Genomic DNA, 19672 nt, shown 5'->3' with positions numbered 1-19672 from the left:
AGATACGATACTATTTTTGACAGTGCTACCAATGCAAACACATAATTTAACCTTTATAACACAGCAATCCACAGCTTTCTACAGGGTAGTCCATTGATAGTGACCGGGCCAAATATCTCACGAAATAAGCATGAAATGAAAAAACTACAAAGAACGAAATTCGTCTAGCTTGAAGGGAGAAACCAGATGGCGCTATGGTTGGCCTGCTAAATGGCACTGCCATAGGTCAAACTCATATCAACTGCATTTTTTAAAAAATAGGAGCCCCCATTTTTTATTAAATATTCATGTAGTACGTAAAGAAATGTGAATGTTTTAGCTGGACCACTTTTTCACTTTGGGATAGATGAAGCTGTAATAGTCAAAAATGGTTCAAATGGCTCTGAGCACTATGGGACTTAACTTCTGAGGTCATCAGTCCCCTAGAACTTAAAACTACTTAAACCCAACTAACCTAAGGACATTACACACATCCATGCCCAAGGCAGGATTCGAACCTGCGACCGTAGCGGTCGTGCGTTTCCAGACTGTAGCGCCTAGCACCGCTCGGCCACTTTGGCCAGCTGCTGTAATAGTCACAAACATATAAGTATGTAGTATCACATAACTTTTCGCCAGTGCGGACGGTATTTGCTTCGTGATACATTACCCGTGTTAAAATGGACCATTTACCAATTGCGGAAAAGGTCGGTATCGTGTTGATGTATGGCTATTGTGATCAAAATGCCCAAGGGGCGTGTGCTATGTATGCTGCTCGGTATCCTGGACAACATCATTGAAGTGTCGGGACCATTCGCCGGATAGTTACATTATTTAAGGAAACAGGAAGTGTCCAGTCACATGTGAAACATCAACCATGACCTGCAACAAATGATGATGCCCTAGTAGGTGTTTCAGCTGCTGGGGCAGCTAATCCACACATCAGTAGCAGACAAATTGCGCGAGAATTGGGAATCTCAAAAACGTCGGTGTTGAGAATGCTACATCAACATTGATTGCTCCCGTACCATATTTCAATGCACCAGGAATTGCATGCCAATGACTTTGAATGTCATGAACAGTTCTGCCACTGGGCACAAGAGAAATTACGAGACGATGAAAGATTTTTTGCATGTGTTCTATTTAGCGATGAAGCATCATTCACCAACAGCGGTAACCTAAACCGCCATAATATGCACTATTGGACAACGGAAAATCTACGATGGCAGCGACAAGTGGAACAGCAGCGACCTTGGCAAGTTAATGTATGGTGTGGCATTAAGGGAGGAAGGTTAATTGGCCCCCATTTTATCCATGGCAATCTAAATGGTGCAATGTATGCTGATTTCCTGCGTAATGTTCTACCAATGTTACTACAAGATGTTTCACTGCATGACAGAATGGCGATGTACTTCCAACATGATGGATGTCCGGCACATAGTTTGCGTGCGGTTGAAGCAGTATTGAATAGCACATTTCATGACAGGTGGATTGGTCATCAAAGCACCATACCATGGCCCGCACGTTCACCGGATCTGACGTCCCCGGATTTCTTTCTGTGGGGAAAGTTGAAGGATATTTGCTATCGTGATCCACCGACAATGCCTGACAACATGCGTCAGTACATTATCAATGCATGTGCGAACTACGGAAGGCAAACTACTCAGTGTTGAGAGGAATGTCATTACACGTATTGCCAAAGGCATTGAGGTTGACAGACATCATTTTGATCATTTATTGCATTAATGTGGTATTCACAGGTAATCACGCCGTAACAGCATGCGTTCTCAGAAATGATAAGTTCACAAAGGTACATGTATCACATTGGAACAACCGAAATAAAATGTTCAAATGTACCTAGGTTCTGTATTTTAATTTAAAAAACCTACCTGTTACCAACTGTTCGTCTAAAATTATGAGACATATGTTTGTGACTATTACAGTGCCATCTATCACAAACTGAAAAAAGTGGTCCAACTAAAACATTCATATTTCTTTATGTATTACACGAATATGTAATAAAAAATGGGGTTCCTATTTTAAAAAACACAGTTGATATCAGTTTGAGCTATGGCAGCGCCTTATAGCAGGCCAACCATTGCGCCAGCTGGTTTCCCCCTTCGAGCTAGACAAATTTCGTTCTTTGTAGTTTTTTCGTTTGACACTTATTTCGTGAGATATTTGGCCCGGTCACGATCAATGGACTACCCTGTATATAAAAAATTACCGATTTTATTAGGTCTTGAAGTAATGCATGTAAAAATTTTAACATTTTCAACTGGTGTAGATTATATTTTAGAAAATAAAATAAAATACTTCTCACGCAAGTTTATAAGTAATATACATATCATTTTATTTGGAAAATGGCAAATTTTATAATCAGCTAAAAACCCGAAAAAGTGAAAAAGAATGTTTTCCCCTTCTAACTTCCCTTAAAGTTATGGAAATGTGTAAGCTTTCGGAGCCAGTGGCTTCTTCTTCTGGCAGAAACAATAAGGGGAAGGAAAAGGGAAGAAAGAAAAGGATTGTCAAGGTTTAGGAAATGGGGAGAGTTGCAGAAAAGCTGCAGAGAAACCCAGGCCAGGACAGACTTACTGAATGGGATGAGAAATATGTAACTAAACCAGTCCATCTCTCATACCACCAGCAGATGTGAAGTATTCTTGTGATTGGTAGTAAGTCATAAACATTAAATTATTTTCAATGTATGTTCATACGTAATACTGCACGTACCTTTGAGGTATCATTGGGCCCATTGGGAAGAGGATCAAAATTAGGCCACTGCTTTCTAATTATTTGGAGCATGTCACAAAATGAGACCATCTTCCCATCATTCCATTTGTTGCCGCTGAAAGGCATGTACTCGATAAATCTTACATCAACATTTTTCTCTTTTGTTAACTCCACAAAACTGCACACTTCATTTTCATTAAAACCTCGCATTACAACACAATTTATCTGTGGAAGAAAGACACCATTAAAAACTTGGTATCAGATAAAGCATGGTTTAAACAGAGTTTGAAAGACTTTTTGATAGATAACTCATCCTACTCTATAGATGAATATCTTAACAGTGGCTGTTAGGCCAGCTTAAATAAGAATGTCTGTTAGATTTCAGTTCTGAGAGCACTTTGCCATAACAGTCAAGATTATGTACTTTTTGTTTGATAAATTTATTAATAGTGCATAACGATGTTTCAGTCTGACAGCGTATCAATTCTGAAAATATTAGCTGTTCCAGTTTGTATTGTATTCACCTAGTTTGACAATCTCCTGACAAATGATCAGGGTATTCAAATGTTTTATATTTTTTATGTTATACTTTCTGGCATGTTACTCACCCATGAGAATCGTCTCATGTTTTGGGTCTTGGAACAAAAGCTGAATCTAATCTAATCTAACCTACAAAATAATGGTTCTACAAGTCTGTTGTTATATTTGTATACCTCACTGATTCTGTTAAATTAATCTTTTTCTCTCTTTTTAGAGAATGTCTGAATTTATCTTAGCATGCCAAGCTGTTAACCTTCTTAACAATTTATGAAAATTAAACTACATACATCTCCAATCTTTTTCCCCACTCCAACGCACACATCTTTTGCTGAAGGTATTATTTTAACTATTACATGAAACTGTGCTGCCATTTGTGAAACAAAGTTGAAAGTGTTCTCAAGATAAAAGGTCTTCACAAAAGGAGCATTTAGTATCTGTGCAGGTGGTAATACTGACAGCCATCATATAAACAAGCCCAAATGGTAGAACATCCTGCTTTACACATACACGCAATGGCAGAAAAAAGGAAAAGAGCACACCTTTCATTCAAGCATTGAATATATAAACTGATGAGACAAAACACTATGACCTCCTGTTTGATAATGTGTTTGTCCACTGTTGGAACACAATACAGCAGTGATTTTGTGTGGGACAAGTTCAACAAATTTCAGGTATGTTCCCAGCATTATGTGAGGTATGTTCCCAGCATTATGCAGCACCGCATGTCTAAGCACAGGTCATGTAATTCCCATAAATTGCAGATCAGTGGTTTCTGGGTGCAGAACTGGTATCTGATAGCATTGCAGATGTATTCCATCAGATTCAGAAGGGGTGAATTTGATTCTGGCCTCGTGACACTGAAAGTCATATTGTTGAAACATGTCACCTTCATTAGGGACAGGGTGCGGACAGTGCACAATAATGTTCACACAGAACAAAGCTGTTATGGAGCCTTCAGTTACTACCACAGGACCCATAGAAGACCAGGTGAATGTCCTCCATAGCATAATATTGCTCCCACTGGCCTAAGTCTGTAGCAAAGTGCACCTTTCAAGCACCAATTCACTCTGTTGACAGTGTATGTGCACAAAACCGTCACGCAGGTGTAATGCGAAACTCGAATGATTCAACCAGATGACACATTTCTATTGATTCACTGCCCAATCTCAATGCTCCTGAGCCACCGAAATTGTAATTCAACTGTGTTGTCAACATGGGAACATACAGGGGTTGTCTGCAGCAGAGCCCTATGTTTAACAATGTGCAATGGATGGTGTGCTCTGAAATACTCGTGCTTCCACCAGCACTGTGTAGCTTCCTCAGCTGAATGTCATCTTTTTCAAAGGAACCATCCCAGAATTTGTCTTAAATCATTTAGGGAAATCAAGGAAAACCCAAATTTTGGTGGCCCGATGGGACTCGGGTCCGTTGTCCTCTCGAAGGCAAGTCCACTGTTTGACCACTGTGGTGGCATGACCTAGTCTTAATTAAGCCAGAAAATCTTGGGAAATGCTGACAGATTTAAGATATAACAATTTAAAGCAATCCTTTCATGAATTTCACTACAATTTTCTGCTCTTTTGAAAAACAATTTCTTTTGACTGTTTTGATGTTGTTTAGTATGTTTAAATAATGATGGCAGTCTCTATAAAAGGGCAGTTCGGCTTTTAAGTTTAGTTATACTGTTTTAAACTACATCCTTCATCTATTTGTCCACCCAGAAGTGCTATAGGATGTAACTTGAAGACTATGGTGAGGTGGTGGGGGACAGTCATGTGTTGAGGAGGAGGTGCTGCCAGAAATGAAGTGTGTGAGGTGACGATATTGACACTGCATACAGGGAGAATAAAAATACTCTATTCCTTATTCATTCACAATCTACGTCTGCCCCCATATGGTTTTACTTTTCTCCAATAAGAAAAAAGAAATTGTCAGTAACTGTCTCTATAAGGTCTTAAAAGGAAACAAACAATAGAAAATCTAGGCTGGAATAATGACCATATTATAAAAAAGATACATTGCTATTCACTGTACACAGGAAATGTTAGGTCACAGACAAGCACAACAAAAAGACTACTAAACACGTAAGCATTCGATCAGAAAGTCTTCTTCGTAAGTGGACAAAACACACACACACACACACACACACACACACACACACACACACACACACACACACATATGACTGTTGTTTCTCCCATGATGCGCAGTTGCTCCCAGTCTGGCCCTAGCAGCCAGAGACCGTGGTCATGTATGTGTGATCTGCATTTGCGCGCATGTGTGTGTGTGTGTGAGTGTGTGTGTGTGTGTGTGTGTGTGTGTGTGTGTGTGTGTGTGTGCGCGTGTGTGTGTGGGAAGGGGGGGGGGGGGGAGGTTTGCACCAAAAGCTTACGTGTTTAATGGGTGGTGTATTTTTTTTTTTTTTTTTCCCCCTGCCTGCAACACAACATCTACACTATACAGTGAGTGCCAATCTATCCTTTTCATAATACTGTCGTTACCACCTTGCCAAGAGGCATATTGTGGAGTAATCCGAAGGGCTCTACTAATTTGTACAAGAGGAAGGAGAGCACAATCTCAATGTAAGTTTTTAGAAAACTGGTATGTGCATTACTTCTGCAAACCTTTCAGAAAGGACACAGTATGCACTTCATCCAGCAAGATGAGTAATAAACAATATTAGCAATACTGCATCAAACTTGTTCACTTTCATCTTTGGATTAAACATTCGATTTCAGAGAGTACAGAATTTGGCAGAATCAAATTTTGGGGATATGTGGAACTGGGACAACGGCATATTTTTTACCCATTCACAAACTAAGCACTGCTGATTGCTACTTTTATTGTGTCTGCTGCTGCAATGCATATATGAAACTGTAAGTGCAGCATCTATGATGGAATAAAATGTTATACAAATGAAACAAACAGGCACAGTGAAATAGAGTAGTATGGCTCATCATTTCGGTCTCACAGATTAGCAGGTGTTGACTTGAAAGATAATACTTAAGAAGTTGAATCCAAAGGAGAGGATGTACCGTATTTACTCAAATGTAAGCCGCATTTTTTCTGGTTTTTGTAATCCAAAAAACCGCCTGCAGCTTAGAATCGAGTGCAAAGCAAGTGGAAGTTCTGAAAAATGTCGGTAGGTGCTGCCACAACTAACTTTTGCCGTCGAATATATGTAGCGCTACACAGGCATGCTTCGTAGGCACAAAGATAAATACTTGCGCCAAAACCTCTGCGTCAGTAAATAAATTAAAAAAAAAAGGTGGAAGACGATTTTCATACATTATCCAACGAAGTAAATATAAATTCCGTATTGTTCATCTTCGAATGTAGCAGAACTTCAATGTATTACGAAAATCCGACTGGCAAGACTGTTTCGGATGTTTGTCAATATGGCCAACTCTACGTTCTGAATTTTTTCCTACCTGTGAGAAGAGATGGTTGCTTATAGGAACCTGATGAAATGTGAATCACATGCAGTATTCTCTTCATCATAAGAGTAATACGAATATAAACATGTTGCCACGTATTCTTTCGTGTTTGCTGCTATCTTATTTAAATCCTGTCTGCCTAATAAACTACGAAACTAGAGTGAGACAACAGCAAATGTGGAAGAATATACGTATCGTGTCATGTTTATATTCGTATTATTCTTATGCCTAATAGTGATACAGTCAGAACTGAAGCACGGCAACTGACTAGATTTTTAAATCTAAGATGACTCTAATTTCTGTGCAGAATTTGATGTACTAAAGAAGCGGCCGCAAAGATTTTCAAACGGAGATAAATTTTCGCCTAACTCTCGTTCAGAACATGTTCTATCATACACAGTCTATTATTTGGTTCTTGTTGATCATTATCAAAGAAAGCAGCAGTGTAAGTAACAACAAATAGTCTCTTGCCATTGTTTCGCTAATGAGATGATTTCCCTCTCTTTTTTTTTTTTTTTTTTTTTTTTTTTTTTTTTTTTTTTTTTTTTTTTTTTTTTAATTGTAGGCGGTGGTAGCGTGCATAAAAGCAAGACATGCCGCGAGCGACGACAGGCCGCAAACACGCACTATCAGAATGCGACAAACAATGCATGACACAGTACAGTAATGTATTTTCAGCTTAGAGTGACATAAACGCCTATAACAAGGAAAACGGCACTTATCAGATCAAAGCAAAATAAGCAATTGATTCAAACCAGACGAAGCACGTGAAAAAGGAAGGGTACCAGTATAAATACGGACGGAGGGCCTGACGCATAGCAAAGGCTACCTGGTAAAGCTTAAGTGCTAAGCTTACGACTCAAACCAAACTACTGTAGCTGTATCGTCATTCATTCGACCTAAATTGTGTCTCATATTACAATGGACCGACTTTGTTTCGATTTGGAGGTGCAGCCTAAAACTTTTCTCTGCCCTTGAACTTCGAGTCTCAAATTTCAGGTGCGGCTTAGATTCGGGAATTTTTTTTTTTTTTCCTTTCTTTATTTCGAGTCTCATTTTTCAGGTTTGAGTGCAGCTTAGATTTGAGTAAATACGGTAGGTGGTATTTCACCTAATTCTGACTATGAAATAAAACAAAGTATGGCAGGGAGCTCTGACGAATCAAAGAGCAGCGATGAAGATTCTGATGAATAGTAAAGTATGAGTTAAGAAATAAGATGCTACTGAGATCGTAAATTTTTGTTGTGTTGATGAATCTGTTAACAAACATATTCAAAAATGCACTGAAACATTGGCACATGTAGTGTTGGGAGGTGATAAACTGTCATTACGGTTAGAGGAGCTACGTATTTCTTGCTGTTCTACTCCTACATGACACTGTATCTGAAGGTACAGAATGAATCTTCACTGGCTAGAGAAATGGGTAACACAATTTTACAAGTCTCTGCTGTCATGTAATCTCTTCAGGGAAATCATGACTGTACTAAGATTCGGTTTGTGGTTGACAAGGTCAGAGTCATTAAGAAATGCAAGGCAGCTACCATGTCAGTCCTAGAAGAGAGAGACGTAGCAAACTGTCAAAGCATGTACATCCCCGGTCCATATGTTTGTGGTGATGTAATAACCAAGTAATACTGAAGTGTGATCCAAGTCACACAAATATGGCTTTAATAATAACCTCCGAACAATATGCCTCTAAGGACTCAACAAGGCACAGAACACTGATGTGCACATTACAAACTAGAATCACACAGAGAATCAGTCAGCACTGTTCCACACTAATATATGTGCGAGTCACCAGCAGATGGCATGGCAGCGACCGCGCCACACGCTTGGCTCCCAGAGACAGAATCCAGCAGCCAGCCTGCAATGATCAGTGGGTGACCAATTTAAAGACGCATGTACGGCAACACCACTCTCGGTGCACTCACACTGACATGTACTAGTAGCACGATACAGCAGTGATGAGCAGTAGTACCCCTCCTGTCTTGCGCGCCTTTTATCTGGCTCTACAATTTACTTTCCTAGACCCACACAAATGCCTGATCCTCCTAATTCAATTTGCTCTGCAGACTATTTAAAATTCACAAAGAAAAAGGAGCCAAAATTGCACTTTGTGTGCCAGTTACTTTCCAATACATTGCCACCAGCTGATCTTATTTAAGAATACTCAACTTTCGTAGCCATACTTACAGCACATCCTTTGCTTCCTGGCCTAAATCCAAGTTAACTACCAGCCCCCCTGCCCCCCCCCCCCACACACACACATGCCCCTGCCCCACCCCTCCCCCCCCTCTCCCCCCTTCCCAATCAGCTAGTTGTGTGCTGTTATCTCACGTCACACCCTAGTCTATGAGTGCCCAGCTGTCTGTCGCCTGACCCCTCTACCTGCACCCCTAGATAGCCCACAGATGGCTCCCCACTCTCCCACGAGCCACTAAATGCTGCCCTCCAAACCCCTCCCATCTCTCTCCATCCCTCACATTGCCTCAACCCACCCCATCCTACCCCACTCTAAAGCCCCACCTCACTCCAGAACACTCACCATGGGCCAGTAAAGAGCTGGCAGTTGAGCGACCACAACATAAGGAGACATGCATGTGCATGTGAGTGAGTGTGTGTGTGTGTGTGTGTGTGTGTGTGTGTGTGTGTGTGTGTGTGCACGCGCGCGCATGTTTTCCCTACAGCTAGAAAAAGAAAGTGCATTCTGGAAGCTCGCCAAGCAACGTACCTTTTAGCTTGGAAGGTAGAAGACGAGGTACTGGTGGAAGTAAAGCTGTGAGTACGGGTCGTGAGTCATGCATGGATAGCTCAGATGGTAGAGCACTTGCCCACAAAAGGCAAAGGTCCCAAGTTTGACTCTTAGTCCGGCACACACTTTTAATCTGCCACGAAGTTTCATATCAGTGCACACTCCACTGCACAGTGAAAATCTCATTCTACAAACCTTTTGTTTGTGTGCCTATCAATGAGACAGTGCTTCTGCCTTTTGGTGAGCCATCTGCTTTATTCCTAAATAATTCGTAATTTTCAACAGAAACTTTCCGTACGTTATTATTGCATCCTACATTACAATATGCAATTTCCACAATATGTGGTCATCTGTGAATATAATGGGGGTAACAACTGTAGGAGACCAAAAACTGACTGCAGTAAGCAAGTTCAAGTTATTGTACGCTGTAGTAGTTACGCAGAGGTGAAGAGGGTCACACAGGATAGGCTAGCATGGGCAACTCCATGAAACCAATCTTCAGATGGAAGATCACAACAATAAAAACATTTGATTCAGCATACACCAGACTCCAAACAGCGTACACAACCTGTATGCTCAGAAACACAGAAAATCATATTGGTTCCATCAGCAGGAAACTTCAACCCGTAATTGTTATGGAACACTGCGGCGATTTTGTTCATTAATAAAACCCAAAACTGGGGAGTAATACGAAAGTATTGTTGTAACTTCTTATCAACCTCATTACCAAAATACATATTAAGAAGACTGGTAAATTTTTATTTTAAAGGGGTCACTCCAAAGCGCCACGAAAGTATTTGAGCAATGTATAAAATTAGAGAATCGGTGCACAATATTGAAAGCCTATCTACATTATCTATATCTGCATGACTAGTCTGTAATTCACAATTGAATGCTGGCAGAGGGTTCAGAGAACCACCCTCAACCTATTTATCTACCATTCCACTCCCCTACAGCATTTGAGGAAAAACAAACACTTCAATACTTCCGTACAAGCTCTGATTTCTCTTATTTCATTACAATGATCATTTCTCCCTATGTAAGAGGGCTCTAACAAAATATTTTCACATTCGGAGGAGAAAGTTGATGATTGAAATTTTAAGAACCTGCTCCAGCAAAATGCTTTTGCTTTAATGACTGCCACCCCAATTCACATGTGATATCTGTGGCATGCACTTTCCTGTTTCCCAATAATACAAAATGAGCTGCCTTTCTTTGAACTTTTAAATGATGTCCTCTGTCAGTCCTATCTGGTAAGGATCCCACACCATGCAGAATACTCCAAAAGAGGACAGACAAGTATAGTTGTAGATAGTCTCTTTAGTAATCCTAATCTTCTAAATGTTTTACTATTAAATCACAGTCTTTTGTTTGCTTTGCCACCGCATTATCTATGCGAGCATTCCAATTTAAGTTATTTGTAAATGTAATTCCTAAGTATTCAGTAGACTTCACAGCCTTTAGATCTGTGTGAATTATCATGTAAACAAAATTTAGTAGATGCCTTTTACTACTCGTGCAGATGACATAAAAATTTTTATTATTTAAGGTCAGTTACCACTTTTTGCATCATATGGATAGGTAGCCTAAATCATTTTGCAGTTCATTTTGATCATCTGATCACTTTACAAGACAGTAAATGATTTGCGAGACTGTAAATGATAGCATCATCTAAGAGGACTGCTCAGATTCTCTCTTAAATTGTTAATGTAGATCGGCAACAGCAGGTGGTCTATAACACTTCCTTGAGGAATGTCAGATATCACTTCTGTTTTACTTGACGATTTTCCATCAATAGCTATGAACTGTGACCTTTCTGACAGGAAACCACACATCCAGTTGTACAACTCAGACAATACTCCATAGGCACACAATATGATTAGAAAATGCTTGTGAGGAACTGTTTCAAAAAGTCTTCTGGAAATCTACAAATATGGAATCAATTTGAGATCCCCAGTCGACAGCACTTATTACTTTGTGTGACTAAAGAGCTAGCTGTGTTTTAAAAGGTCGATATTTCTGAATCTATCTTAGCTATTTATCAATGAATCATTACCTTTGAGATAATTCAAAATATTCAAACACAATATATGTTCCAAAATCCTAATGCAAATCAACTTTAGTGATATGAGTCTGTTATTTAGTAGATTACTCCTGTTTTCTTTCTTGAGCATTGGTGTGACCTGAGCAACTTTTCAGTCTCTAGGTATGGATCTTTATCAAATGAGCGGCTATATATGATTTCTAATGGAGCTATTGTATCAACATTCTCTGAAAGAAACATAAATGGTTTATGACACTGAGGAGAGCTACTACTAAGTTACTCACAGTTGCAGTTGTTCTTGATTTGAATACTGCAATATTTACTTTGTTGTCTTTGGTGAAGAAATTTCAGAAATCCGTGTTTAGTAACTCTGCTTTAGTAGCACTGTCATCAGTAACATTACCACAGCTATTGCGCAGTGAAGGTATTGGTTGTGTCTTGCCATTGGTGTACTATACATTCAACCAGAACCTCTTTGGATTTTCTTCCAGATTTCAAAACGAAGTTTCACTATGGGAATTATTAAACACATCTTCCACTGAAACCCACCCTAAGTTTCGAGCTTCAGTAAAACATCGCTAATCTTGGAGATTTTGCATTCTTTTAAATTTTGACATGCTTTTTTTCATTGCTTCTGCAGCTGAGTTTTGACATATTTTGTGCACCACCCTTTTAATTTATTTGGTATCCATTCAATTTATTTGGTATATATCTCTTAATTGATGTCGATACTATTTCTCTGAATTTAAACCATCTCTGGTCTACACTTACATAGTCAGACTTGAAGGAGTAGAGACTTAGTAGAGACCGTCACCTTGGAAGGCATCAAGTTAATTTTTATCTGCTTTCTCATTAAATGCCCTATTGTGTACGGCTGAAAATTAATAGAGATAAGGCAAACAGAATGTGCAAAGTAAGTGGAAATTACTCGTCTCTTCCCCGATTACAGTGCAATAGAAGATACTACAAGATGTTGACAGATTGCCATATCTCGGTAGCATTATATGTAATAATGAGGTCACAGATGCAGAAATCACCAGCAGAACTGGAAAATCAGTCCATATGGCAATTAGGTCTGTAATATGTCAACAAAGCTTTGCCTGTACTCCTTTATTGTTTATATTTGTGAGACTTGGAAAATGTCATTAAAATCAGCACACAGTCTCCATATTTTTCACCAACAATGCTAGAGATGAATTCTGAAGATGTTAACCCGACCAAGTTACAAACGATGTAGTGCTGAGAATACGAGGTCTACACAGCCTGCACAAAATTATTGTTGAAAGAAGACTGAAGATTGCAGGTTATGTTCTACACATGTAAGGTGGAAGAATCCCAAAATCAACACTGTTGTGGAAATCAATGGACTGATACAGATGTACAGGAAGACCTTTTAACACCTGGAACTTTTGCAATGAATCTTCAATGCATGGACACAAACTTGGAGGAAGGTGAGAACTTGGCAGCTGATCGAGTGAACTAGTGGAAACCAGTTCCTTGTATGGTACACAGCAAATCTGAGTAAGTTAGTAAGTAAGTAAGTAAAGTAAGTACAACTGGGGATTTTGCAAAACTGTTGGATGATCGATATTATTGTCTAGATTTGACACTGTTGGACTTCTACCTTTTCCTTGATGTGTATTCTTCAAATTGTGAGTTTTATGAGAAAGCTGATAGGTACTTACCAATCAACCTTCCCTCACATGAACTGACATTGTCTCTTTATAAATTCTACTGTGCTAACAATTATCTACTGAGAATCCTCGACTAGGTCTCCACAGCTCAAATGAGCCAGTTCCTTTAAATTTCTGTCTTTGGCTATAATTGTCTTCCAAGTATGGTGACACAACATCCTGTCATGAAACTTTTGCCTTTACATTTGTTTACTTTTCTGGACACTGCCTTTTTCTGCACTGTGCACCAAATACACTATGTGAGTAACGCCCAAGCTCCAACAACCAATTGTGAACTGTAAACAGTTGTACACTCTACCAGGGCACATAACAAACAATTAACATTTGTTTTTTAGTGTTCTAAGCTGTGAGGTCATCAGCGGACAAATAATTTAGTACCTATTCCTAGGCAGCCGGAGTGGCCATGCGGTTCTAGGCGCTACAGTCTGGAACCGAGTGACCGCTACGTTCGCAGGTTCGAATCCTGCCTCGGGCATGGATGTGTGTGATGTCTTTAGGTTAGTTAGGTTTAATTAGTTCTAAGTTCTAGGCGACTGATGACCTCAGAAGTTAAGTTGCATAGTGCTCAGAGCCATTTGAACCTATTCCTGACGTGCAGTTGTTTGGAACAACGACTGACATGATCCAAAATATTACTTTCTTTTATTATAGCTTCACTTTTATTTTGTCTAATGATTACTAATTTCAGTATCAAATTCCATCATCAAGCCACTATATGATCAGAAAGCATAGTGTATCATTAAAATATTGTTTAATAAACAGATTACCATTATATCATCATTCCTTAAAGTAATGTCCAAACTGGAAGGACAGATGATTAATTTTGAGTATATACAAAAGTCAGAGTACTGAACCGGATATGAAAGAAGGAAAACCAGAAGGGCAGTGAGAGACGGGTGCCTTCTATCACCTTACTTCCTTAATATGTTCATCAAGGAAGTAGTAACAACAACAAAGAAAAGATGACAAGAATCAAAAGGTAATTTCTGGAATACTCCAAGGAAATGTGATAGGGCCATTACATTTACAATGTATATAAATGATCCAGTAGAAAGTGTCAGAGGCTCCTTAATATTGTTCACAGGTATTACACTTGTCCATAAGAAAGTGTCAACAACAGAAGACAGTATCAATTTGCACAATGACCTGCAAAGGATTGGTGAATGATGCAGGCTCTGGCAGTTGACCCTGCACATAAATAAATGTAACATATCACACACACACACACACACACACACACACACACACACACACACACAGGAAAAGAAATCCAATACTGTACAACTACACTATTAATGACAAATTGCTGGAAACAGAATCTACCATAAAATATCTAGAAGTAACTATTCAGAGCAACCTTAAAGTGGAATGATCACACAAAACAGCAATAGAAAAGCAGATGCCAGACTAACATCCACAGGAAGAATCTTAAGTGAATGTAAATTACCCCTGTGTCCTTACCCAGTACGACTGACAGAAGAGAGAAAGAAGATCCAATGAAGTGCGGAGTGTTTTGTCACAGAATCATTTAGTCACTGTGAGATCATTACAGAGATGCTCAGCAACTCCAGCGGTAGATGCCATAAGAGAGCAGTTGTGCATCACGGAAAGATTTACTACCCATGTTTCGAGAGAGTAGTTTCCGAGAAGAGTCTGACAACATAATAGTTTCTCTCATATACAATTTACGAAATGATCACGAGAAGAAAATTTGAGAAGTTAGAGATAATACAGAAGCGTACTGACAGTCATTCTTCCCAAACACTGTTCACAAGTGGAACAAGGCAGAGGGGGTCAGTTGGTGGCATGAGACGTACCCCCTGTCACACACAGTTAGGTGGTTTTTGGAGCATCATGTCGATATGGAAATTTAATTGCATGCATATACACTGCAGATTGACGACATCACAATAGTAAATCAGAGTAGGAACTAAATAAAATGTTTCAGGCCTTAAATCAAGAAATGGTAAAACTAAAGCTAAAAATGAATACAAAGAAGACAAAAGTTATGGCTACAAACAAGAAAGGAGGTGGAGGCAGGACTGACGCAAGAACAGGCAATGAGCAACTCAAGAAAGGAACTGAAATTCACTATCTCAGTAGCATTTTGCAAGAAAACAATCAATATTTCAAGGCATTCAAGAAAAGAATAGCACAGGTGAAGAGCTCCTTCCAAAATAAGAAGAAGCTGCAACTGAATAAACATATCAGCTCCCACATTAAGAAAATATTTGTAAAGATCTTTGTGTGGAGTGTTCTGACACACAGATGCAAAATCTGTACATTAGAAAAGCCAAAGGAAGCTCACCTCAAACCTGCTGAAATGTGGTTCTGGAGGAGAAGTACAAGAACTAGCTGCATTGACAGAAAAATTAAAGGAAATAGGAGAGAAGAAGGAACCACTGAAAGTTATAGGCCAGAGCAAAGCAAAATACACTGGACACTTAACTGGAGATGATAATCTTTTAAAAAACATTTCTGAAGGCAAGATCATAGGTAAGAAAACAAGGGGATGACTGAGAACATCCTACTTAAACAATATGATCAATGAATGGGATTTTCTTCACACATGGAGATGAAAACAACTGCTGAAGAGAGGAAGCTGTGGCTGCAGAGACAAGGTTTAACCTTTTGGAAGAGTAAGGACAAACTAATACAAAATATGATTCTGCATGGCAGCTACATATGGAATAAATGACAACTTCTTGTGTGCATTCATCAAGTCACTTACCCCAGTAGGTGTCTTATCTACTAAAAGTAAAGGTCACTGTTGTGCTTTCAATAGATGTGAACTGCACCCTGAAAATGGTATGTCTAGTTTGCAGTTGTACAGAAGCTTTTTATTTTGCAAAATGGTTCAAATGGCTCTAAGCACTATGGGACTTAACATCTGAGGTCATCAGTCCCCCAGACTTAGAAGTACTTAAACCTAACTATCCTAAGGACATCCCTGCCTGAGGCAGGATTCGAACCTGCGACCGTAGCAGCAGCATGGTTCCGGACTGAAGTGCCTAGAACCGCTCGGCCACAGTGGTCAGCTTTTATTTTGCAAAGAAATTTTTGATAATAAGATGAACTGATGCTGGTACTCGCTACTGAAACCAGTAGTACTTAGACACAACAAAAGTGTGACTACAGAATTAAGAATAATTTTTCCAAACAATTGAGTATTTTTTTCAAAACAACACCACAATAGAGGAAACTTATTTTAAACTAAAGACACAAAAGAAAAAAAGAGAAACTGTAAAGATCTTGAGTCTCATAAGACTCTCTTGGGAGGAAAATATAAGATATTTAATTGGTAAACTTGCAAGGCATACTTTTTTATGTTGTATAAACTACGAAACTGTTAGCATCTTCAGCTAAAATTTACTTCTTCTGTCTTAATATACCTTCCTTCACTTTCAGCTGCAGTGTGGAGACAGGGGTGAGGGTGGGAGCGGGGATGGAGTCGAGGGCGAGGGCGTACTGCTTTAAAATGGTGATTCTTGTATTGATATTCTTAACAACAGATTTATATCTCTTGCTTATGAAAGTCTGCATGCGATGACAGCTGCACTAGTAATACCTTCACAGGGTCGTATTCAAGTTGCAAGGCTAGATCTATGCCAGCCATGGCACGCTCCCAGCCTTTCCTCCTCGTGATCTGGTTGTAGCATTGGGACTGCAGGGTGTCTAAGCAGATGTTCAGACCGTCAAGCCCTGCCCTCTGTAAGGCAACCAGCTGTCTTGTCAATATGAGGCCATCGGTTGTCATTAAGACACTTTCGCGATCTTTTATTTTTTTCAGGGCACCTGTGAAACAGCAAATTATTCTAAACAAACTGAAACAAATAATTTGTAACATTTCTGCTGCATATGAAACAAAACTCCAGTTGATAAATTGAAAATACAAATTCCTTAAAAGTTAACTGTACATTTGCCCTAATACAAAGAGATAAGAAGGGTTAATAAACTGAATTGAAGAATGCAAGTTATGATAGCAATGAAAACATAATTAGAGGCATAAGATCACCTACTGAAACAGAGAAATGGGAATCAATATGAACCATTACCACTACTGTCAACTGATTCCATGTCTCCATGCACACTGTATAAACCACTGTGGGTTTGTCCGACAAAGTACATTGTTGTACCACACATTATTGTTTTTCCCCATTCAGTGCTCATGTGGAGTGTGGGAAGAATGATTCTTTAAATGGTTCTGTGCATGCTGTAATTAATCTTGCCTTCATGGCCCCTATAGGAGTGATACATATGCGGTTATTGTATAATCCCTAAATACCTCGCTTAATACATGTTCCTGAAATTTCATAAGTTGGGTTTTGTCATATATTTGGCGTCTATCTTCACTTGTCTGGCATTTCCAATTTTTAGTAGCTTCTTGATGCTCTCCCATGCATCAAATAAATCTATGATCATTCATGCTACACTATTTTGTATACATTCAATGTCTGCCATTACCCTTATTTGTTATGGGTCATACTTAAGCAATATTCTAGAATGGGCCACACAAGTATTTTGTAAGCAATGTCCTCTATCGACTGATTGCATTTTCCAGTATCTTACCAACGAATTGAAGTCTGCATTCTGCTTTGCCTACAAGTGAGTCTATGTCACCATTTCATTTCATCCAGATATTTGTATGAGTTGACCAATTAAAACTGTGATTATTTGATAATGTAGTCATACAATACTGTCTTTTATTTGTTTTGTGATGTGCTCCAATTTACATTTCTGAAAACTTAAACTCAGTTGCCCATCTTTGGACCAATTTGAAATGTTATGATCTGACTCAAATTTGTACAGATCTTTTTCAGGCAATAATTCATTATAGACAACTCTATCATCCAGGAAAAGTATGAGGTTCCTTATAATATCATCTTCCAGAACATTAAGGTACAACATTAATGTAATGGTATAAATTACTATAACTGTATAAATAAGTTTATAAGTGTGTAAAATACATTGAACTATTTGTTACAACAAAACATTGTACTGGTATACTCAGCAAGATGTTAAATCAGCAGATAGCTATATTTTATGTTCAACATTTTGTGTACAGCATATATGCTGGAAAGGATTTATACCCAAATAAAATAAATCTGAAGAAATGGTAGTGTGTCTCTGGAAAAAAAATCCATAAAAACTCATACAGTCCAATTTGCTATTATGTCACTGTTACTGAAATATAATACAAAGTAACTGAATTCGATGAACATTCTCAGAGTGCAATATGCCTCAGAGTGAAATGCACAGTAATGTCAACATTATTTTTCAAGGCTATGTTTGTGAAAATGGATGACAGCAAACCGCACATTTTGTTCTCAATCTGAGGAAGCATTATGCACTGTAAAACACTGTACTGCTGTTCTACATAAAAGCTGTCGCATTGCCAACATCTTTCCCCTGCTGGCTGTTCTACACTTCTCATCACTGATTCAACATGTTGTAAGGTATTTTATGCTGTATGACACCACAGTCCAATCTGGTAAGGATAGCATAAAAATAATATATGAATTTCAGTATTGAAACTGGAACAGCAGAACAGCTCTCATCACACTGGATATCAAATCGAGGTTGGATTACAGCCATGGGTACATTAATTCATGCTACTCAACTGTATGTCATATGTCAGAGTTCATCAACTGTAGTGGTTGGCGACTGGTGGCTGGCGACTGGTGGCATACCCATCTCTTGGCATCCTGTGAACAGATGTTCTCCACAGGTGACAGGTTTGAAGAAAATGCTGGATATGGCAACAGTGGAACACTCTCTGTATCGAGGTAGCTCAGTACAGCTCAGGTGATGTGTAGTCTTGCATTATCTTGTTAAAAGATAACATCACGGAGCCCTTGAAAATGCGGCACAGCGATAGGCCTTAACAAAACACAAATGCAATGGCTGCTGTCCAAATTACTGGCTATGTGAACCAGAGGTTGTGACATGTATCCAGTTGCACCCCATACCATCACATCACATGCTGGACCCGCATGGGAATGACAGGTACAATCTGGCCAGGTCTGTTGGCATCAGAGCCTCCACACACAAGTACATCAATTGTGACGATGTTACAGAACCGAGACTCATCTGATACGATGACACAGTGCCATTCCTGTGTCTGGCATTGTTGTTAGTTGCACCACTGTCAGTTCACCTCTCTCTAGAGCTGCATTAAGGGCTTGACAGTCTGTGCTGCTCCAGATGCCATCACATTGTCTGTGTGGATACTTGTCTCACTGTATACAAGCCCACTTCCTGACTAAATGTACACAACTTCACTGCAGGATCACGTACGCATGAGCAAACACTTGTCTGCCCTCTCAGGTGCTAGTTGGGTGGCACTACTGAGGCCCTGCAAGGCATTTAGCATGGCCCTCCTGAACCTACCAATTCTATGTTCGCACAAAATGAGATTCTGAGCAATGCAAGCAGCAATATAGTGAAACAATAAACCAGAGTCTCAGCAGACCATGAGCCTGCCACTGCCAAA

At 39.3% G+C, this 19672-nt stretch overlaps 1 protein-coding gene across 1 annotated transcript in view; it reads right to left on the bottom strand.

Annotated features, from left to right (window-relative positions):
* The window catches only part of LOC126484190 (molybdenum cofactor biosynthesis protein 1-like), a 110764-nt gene that overhangs the window by 46345 nt on the left and 44747 nt on the right, over nucleotides 1-19672 (bottom strand). The window contains exons 3-4 of the mRNA XM_050107602.1: nucleotides 16748-17003; nucleotides 2713-2937 (exon numbers count right to left, since the gene is read on the bottom strand). Coding sequence (XP_049963559.1) covers nucleotides 2713-2937; nucleotides 16748-17003 — 481 coding nt within the window. The remainder of the gene's footprint in view (nucleotides 1-2712; nucleotides 2938-16747; nucleotides 17004-19672) is intronic.

This window comes from Schistocerca serialis, chromosome 6 (genome assembly GCF_023864345.2).
Source record: "Schistocerca serialis cubense isolate TAMUIC-IGC-003099 chromosome 6, iqSchSeri2.2, whole genome shotgun sequence".
In the NCBI taxonomy this organism is placed as follows: domain Eukaryota; kingdom Metazoa; phylum Arthropoda; class Insecta; order Orthoptera; family Acrididae; genus Schistocerca; species Schistocerca serialis.
The sequence above is the reverse complement of the archived record's forward strand: the minus strand, read 5'-3'. Positions and strand labels throughout refer to the sequence as shown.